The 6,547-nt window shown below is 36.0% G+C and overlaps 1 protein-coding gene across 1 annotated transcript; it reads left to right on the forward strand.

The window, feature by feature from the left end:
- The first annotated feature begins 140 nt into the window (after positions 1 to 140).
- Positions 141 to 5,325, forward strand: LOC122308162 (aldehyde dehydrogenase family 2 member C4-like). Its single transcript, XM_043121346.1, has 9 exons — positions 141 to 243; positions 824 to 966; positions 1,315 to 1,698; positions 3,241 to 3,330; positions 3,460 to 3,688; positions 3,984 to 4,078; positions 4,571 to 4,708; positions 4,828 to 4,889; positions 5,007 to 5,325. The coding sequence occupies exons 1-9, from the start codon at positions 141 to 143 to the stop codon at positions 5,215 to 5,217; spliced, it is 1,455 nt and encodes a 484-aa protein (XP_042977280.1). The 3' UTR covers positions 5,218 to 5,325.
- The last annotated feature ends 1,222 nt before the right edge of the window (positions 5,326 to 6,547 follow it).

Genomic DNA, 6,547 nt, shown 5'->3' on the forward strand with positions numbered 1-6,547 from the left:
AGACCGTTGGAATCTTTTACAACTTTCATCCAACCCCACGTGACAAGCTGGTCACTCTACACCTTTATAAAGGGCAAGTGTAGGTGTTGCATATAACTAGGAACACCAAGACCCAGCGGCCAGAGAGAAAGAAAGAGATTATGGAGAGTAATAGCAATCAAAGCTCGGTCTCTTTTGTCAAAATCCCAACGATTAAGTTCACCAAGCTGTTCATCAATGGGGAATTTGTCGATGCCGTTTCAGGTTTTTAATTGATCTCTCTGTGCACGGTTTACTGCTTCATATTTCTATTACTTCGTACCAAAGAGGAGATATGAAATTTTCTGATTAGTCTTCTCTGTGTTGTACTTCAATTGTTCTTTCACTTCCAAGTGGTTATAGAATCACGACAAAATATAAGAAGAAGAAGAAGAAGAAGGAAACGAAAACGAAGACCTCTTTTACATGAATAGGATAATGATCTCCTATATAGAAATATCTTTTAGATAGTGCAAGGCATGGGTAGGAGGTAGAACAGAAAAATACAGGGAGGATAGAGGTCAACCCATTCCTAATTGGCTGTTAAGATTTTTTAGCTTATTGGGAGATGTTCATATATATATCTATCTAGCAAACTCATCATACAGTACCGATGCTCTATTGGACAAACTTCCACAGATATTCTATTGAAAGAAAAAGAAAGAAAGAACCTGCATCCCCTTCCACGGAAATATATGATGATTTTTAATACATTCGAGTGACTATATTACATCAGCATCCCCTTCAGAAGAATTTCTCTTTTGTTAATATATATATGTTTTATCACAAAATCAAATCATAATAGGGAAAACATTCGAGACAATAGATCCGAGAACGGGAGAGATGATAGCAAAGGTTGCAGAAGGAGATAAGGAAGATGTCGATTTGGCTGTGAAGGCTGCTCGACAAGCTTTCGACCATGGCCCATGGCCTTGCTTGCCAGGCTCTGTATGTGTACTCTCTACAACCAATTTGTTTCTGTTAGATAAATTATAAATTTTTGAAAAAAACAGAGTACATTATTTTTTTCAAAAACTACATGAGAACTTGCACTTCTATAGGATTGTAGGTCACTGTAACAATACCCCAACAGCTTTTAGAAAAGAAATTATAAAATTTGTTTTGAAAAGTTTTACGGTTGAGTTTTATCAAAATTAGAAACTTCCCATCAAAATTTAAAGCCACATATGATGGGATGATGGTATTGTTATTGAATTGATTTCCCCTTATGCCTCTGTTTACCATATTTTTCCATACGGGTGATGAAAATAGTAACCGGGTACTTAATGATGCAAGGCAAGAGCAAGAATAATGATGAGATTTGTGGATTTAATTGAGGAAAACGTAGAAGAATTAGCTGCCCTGGATACCATAGATGCCGGGAAATTGTTCAGTATGGGCAAGGCCATAGACATTCCTATGGCAGCAAAGGCCCTTCAGTATTATGCAGGTGCAGCTGATAAGATTCATGGAGAAGTACTAAAAATGTCTCGTGAATTTCATGCATATACCTTGCGCGAGCCTATTGGTGTCGCGGGACTCATCATCCCCTGGAACTACCCTAGCATCATGTTCGTGTGGAGAGTTAGCCCTGCTTTAGCTGCAGGGTGCACCATGGTTGTCAAACCTGCTGAACAAACTCCTCTCTCTGCTCTCTATTATGCTCATCTTGCTAAGCTGGTAAGGTTTTTTTTTTTTTTACCAAAGAGCCAGTAGCCACACGTACAGTGACTTTGTCCCAAGTTTATTAAAAAATCCTCACTTATGGAGGAGGAAAACCGTGCTTACAAGCCAAGCAACAGGAGGATAGTAAATGCCCTCAATTTGAAACCAACAAAATCCACAGCATAAAAATCTAAACAAGCCTAATCCCATAGCAAAGCTAAACAAACCTAAAGAACAACAAAAAAAAAAAAAAAAAAAAAAAATCAAGAAATACGTATATCTCCCGATCCCACCTAGTCTAGTCTATACAAACCATGGACCTTGGGGCCTAAATGAGCCACCTCTCGAACCATATTATTCACCTCAAAGGCCCCCTCACGAGCAAGGAAATCCGCCACTTTATTACTCTCTCTAAAACAATGACTAATAGTGTAATGAAATTCATCCAATAATATCAACAATTTATCCCAATAATCCTAAAGATACCAAACTGTACAAGTGTTTGCTAATATCCAAGAAACCACCACCAAGGAATCACATTCAATATCAATGCAAAGTAAACCCACTTCCTTGCACCAAATGAAACCTTCCAATACCGCCCGAAGTTCAGCTCCATTGTTAGAACAAACACCACAAGATTTGGAAAAGGCAAAGATGAAATTACCCCCCCCCCCTCCCGGCCCCCAACCACCAGGTCCAACGTTCCCAAAACTACTGCCATCAAGTTTGAGTTTGAACTTGTCCCTTGGGGGTTTAACCCACTTCACAAGTTGAACTCTTTTAGTTTTTGGTTCCACAATTTCCACACCTAGTCTGGTAAGCAAAATTCTATCCCCCCTTGACAGCCGCTTCACTTTATTCACATTACTAGCAATAACTTTAACCCAATACATTATAGAGCTAAAAACCAAATTAATGGATTCAGACATACCTTCCATTCTCGACTTACAGTGACACTGCCACAATCTCCATATAACCACCGAAGGGATCAACAAAATCACAATCCCCAATTGGGTGTACCGAGAAGCTCTATTAAACGACCCTTGAACTCTTTCTTTCCACCCTTGTTGAGCAATGAAATGTAAACCAAATTCAGCACACACTCTCTTCCATACCTCCATAGCAAACTCACCCTTATTCAAAACGTGTTCAAGGTCTTCCCCATGCCCCTCATTACAGCAATTGCAGCAGGAAACCAACGGGATGCCACACCTACGCACTTGATCATCCACTAGAAGACAATTAAACATTGCTTTCCACATTCAAATGGAAAGTTTTTTGGGGATCCCCTTGTTCCAAATCCAGCCTGACCAATCAATTTTCTGAAATTTAACACAAAGGATGTCCCAAGCCGACTTAGATGAAAACAACCCATTTTTGTCAGGCAGCCAAATAAGAATATCTTGAGCCAGTTTTAAACTGCCTACCAAGGCAATCACCTCTAGTCAAGTTCCCACCAAGTTTGTATACCCTTTTCTGCCTCATTGTCACCCTTTATGGTTTGTATGGGTGTCTGTTGATACTTTTATTTTACCCCTATTTTCTTTCTTGTTCAAGGCTGGTATCCCTGATGGAGTGCTCAATGTTATAAACGGATATGGACCTACGGCTGGGGCAGCCATTACATCTCATATGGACGTTGATGCTGTAATTCCTAATTCAGTTTAATATCTGTTCTTATTGATTTAGTCATGGCTCTCATGGTGGCCACTTGACACACTTCATTGCTTTGTATTTCCACTTAGAGTCTTCTATATGCATATTCTTGTTTTTCAGGTCAGTTTTACCGGCTCCACGGAGGTAGGACGCAAAGTAATGCAAGCCACAGCAACAAGCAACTTGAAAGTGGTTTCACTTGAATTAGGAGGCAAGTCACCCCTCATAATCTTTGATGATGCGGATGTAGATATGGCCGCTCAGCTTGCTATCTTTGGCATCCTATTGAACAAGGTGAAGCTGTTTTCTTTGTTCTGTTATCTTAATAAACGTAGCATTCCTTCTATAGGTTTATTTGCTAGCTTCTTCAGAACTATACCTTGACTACCTACTAATTAATACCATGTTATAATATTATACTTACGTGTAATCCACTAACCTTCACAGTAATTTTGTTCCTTTTTTCCATTACTATATATAAGAATCATGCTCCTCTGTTCTCCACTAGATATTTAATTGTAGTATATTATTAGGGTTGTCTACCAACTCCATCAATGAGTCCACACATATCATCCACGTTCTACCTACTGGCATTTGAATATTTGATCTCCTTTTTTGGTCATATGCGCCTAACCATTATAAAGGCATATATGACGAGGTTGTGAAGAAATTAGTGGAAAAGGCCAAAGCTTGGGCGGTCGGGGATCCTTTTGATCCTAAAGTTCAGCAAGGACCACAGGTATGACTTGAGGAGGCTTTCATTGACAGTAATGGAGACTGTATGCCAATAAAACTGGAATAGACAATAATGATATGCATAAGAATTGTAACAAACGAGTTAATAAATACTAGTTTTATATTAGTATATATATTATTGCATATAATATATTTTTTGAGTAATGCTAAATATAATTTAAAGGTGTGCAAGTACCGTGTATTTCTTTTTAGAAAATGAGGTTTATTATTAAAAAATATTTTTTTCATATGGGTTTCGGACTTGACCACTTTTTCAAAAAAGTTTCATGGGACTTACACATTATATTAAATCTGCAAATATCATTTCTCATACTTTTTGCATAAACCTTTCTTATAAATTCACAGAATTTAAATAGAATTAGTCTATCATTAATTCATGTATTTTTCATAATCATATTTATTGTTCGATCTGATAAATTTTTTTCAACCTCGTTTATACGAAACCCTTAATTGTTTTTATTTTTTTTACGTGTAGGTCGACAAGAAGCAGTTTGACAAGATTCTTTCATACATTGAACATGGCAAGAGAGAAGGAGCCACCCTGTTAACAGGGGGTAAGCCCTTAGATGGGAAGGGATATTACATTGAACCTACGATTTTCAGTGAAATTAAGGTATATATATTGTTCACTACACAACATGCATGCACGTCAGTGTCATAATTTGTCTCAGTTTTCCTATCTTGTTTTATCCTCATCGTCTAATTTGTTATTCTTGTGGAGTTGATGATCAGGAAGAAATGCTTATTGCAAAGGATGAAATATTTGGGCCTGTTTTGGGGCTGGCAAAGTTCAAGTTAGTACAATTAATAATTTAATACTTTTTGTGTTTGTCTAATACAAGTCGTTTACATTTCTAAGAAAAAAGGAAAAATGGTCGATGGTTGAGATAGATTTTTTGTCATGAATACAGTACTGTTGAAGAGGCGATTAAGAGGGCAAACAGTACTAGATATGGACTAGCAGCGGGAATCGTGACCAAGGACATCAATGTGGCTAACACTGTATCAAGATCAATCCGTGCAGGCAGTATTTGGATCAACTGCTATGGTGCTCTCGACTATGACTGTCCATTCAGCGGGTATAAGATGAGTGGGTTCGGAAGTTGGACTAGAAGCCCTTGACATTTTTCTTAAAGTCAAGTCGGTTGTAACTCCCCTTTTTAATACTCCCTGGCTTTGAATTTATAATGTTTGCTACATAGCATCATCATAACGATAGTGATAAAACTTCAGAATAAACATAGCCATGTTGTAAATATATGTATTTGATAGATGACCATGTAAACTATATTTTATTGTGTTTGTTATACATGTGATTGACTTTGTTGTTGTGTATGTGATAGTTTGTTGTGCATGTGAATGGTTTGGCACAACAAACTACCATGATGTTGCCTATAAAAATATGTTTTGAGGATCATTAGTAGAAAGAAAGAGTAGTGAATGATATTGAGCTATTAAAGAACTAAGTATATTGCAATCTCTCAATCTTCCTATTTCTCTTTTGCAATCTTTTAATCTTTTGTTACTTCTCTTTAGTTTTATAACATGTTATCAACACAAGACTCTAACCAGCTATAGTATTCTTCAGATTTCTGATCTCTGGCAAGATACAATTAAGCAAGTATTTTCAATTACAGCTTTTTACTTTTATGCTTACTTTTATTATATTATGCATATGGTAGGTTATACCGCATGATTATTATTATCTGTGGCAAATTAATATTCTCATATTTTACATACTAGTTATATATGTTGTGAGTTTTTATTCTTTAGAGTTTGCATACTAGTTATATCTGTAGTGAATTTTTATTCTCATAGTTTATATACCAGCTATATCTGTAGTGAATTTTTTTTATTCTCATAGTTTACATACTAGTTATATATTTAATATATTTGTTATAAATAATATCAAATATTTCAAAATTAGAATTTGTTACTTTTGATGTTTTTGGCAACAATTACTTATATTGGATCTTGGATGCTAAGATCCATCTTGATGTAATAAATCTTAGAAATACTATCCAAGAAGGAAATGAATTGTCCCCGCAGGATCGTGTCGAAGAAATAATTTTTCTTCACCATCATTTACAAGAAGAATTGAAAACAGAGTGTCTTACAATAAAAATATCTATTGATTATATAGAATAGTATGAGGGAGAGATACTAACACTAAAAGACCATAATCTTTCCAAAGGCTCTCTATGATTTGATGCACCTAAAGTTGCAAGATTTTAAAATAGTGTCTGAATACAATTCTGCGCCTTTTAAAATAAGCTCAAAGTTGAAATTATGTGAAGAGAGAGTCCTTGATGAGGATATATTAGAAAAAGCATATACCACATTTCATGTCTCGCATGTGCTCCTACAGCAACAATATCAAGAATGCAAATTTACAAGATATTCCAAACTAATACCTTGTTTATTAGTGGTTGAACAAAATAATGAGTTTTTA

This window comes from Carya illinoinensis, chromosome 4, assembly GCF_018687715.1.
Source record: "Carya illinoinensis cultivar Pawnee chromosome 4, C.illinoinensisPawnee_v1, whole genome shotgun sequence".
Taxonomy (NCBI): domain Eukaryota; kingdom Viridiplantae; phylum Streptophyta; class Magnoliopsida; order Fagales; family Juglandaceae; genus Carya; species Carya illinoinensis.

What these genes read in the sequence shown, in the direction of transcription:
- LOC122308162 (XM_043121346.1), top strand. Translation starts at nt 141, where the DNA reads ATGGAGAGTAATAGCAATCAAAGCTCGGTCTCTTTTGTCAAAATCCCA. An exon ending in GGCCTTGCTTGCCAGGCTCT is followed by an intron (nt 967 to 1,314) that starts GTATGTGTACTC and finishes TAATGATGCAAG; the next exon opens with GCAAGAGCAAGAATAATGAT. An exon ending in CGATTTTCAGTGAAATTAAG is followed by an intron (nt 4,709 to 4,827) that starts GTATATATATTG and finishes GTTGATGATCAG; the next exon opens with GAAGAAATGCTTATTGCAAA.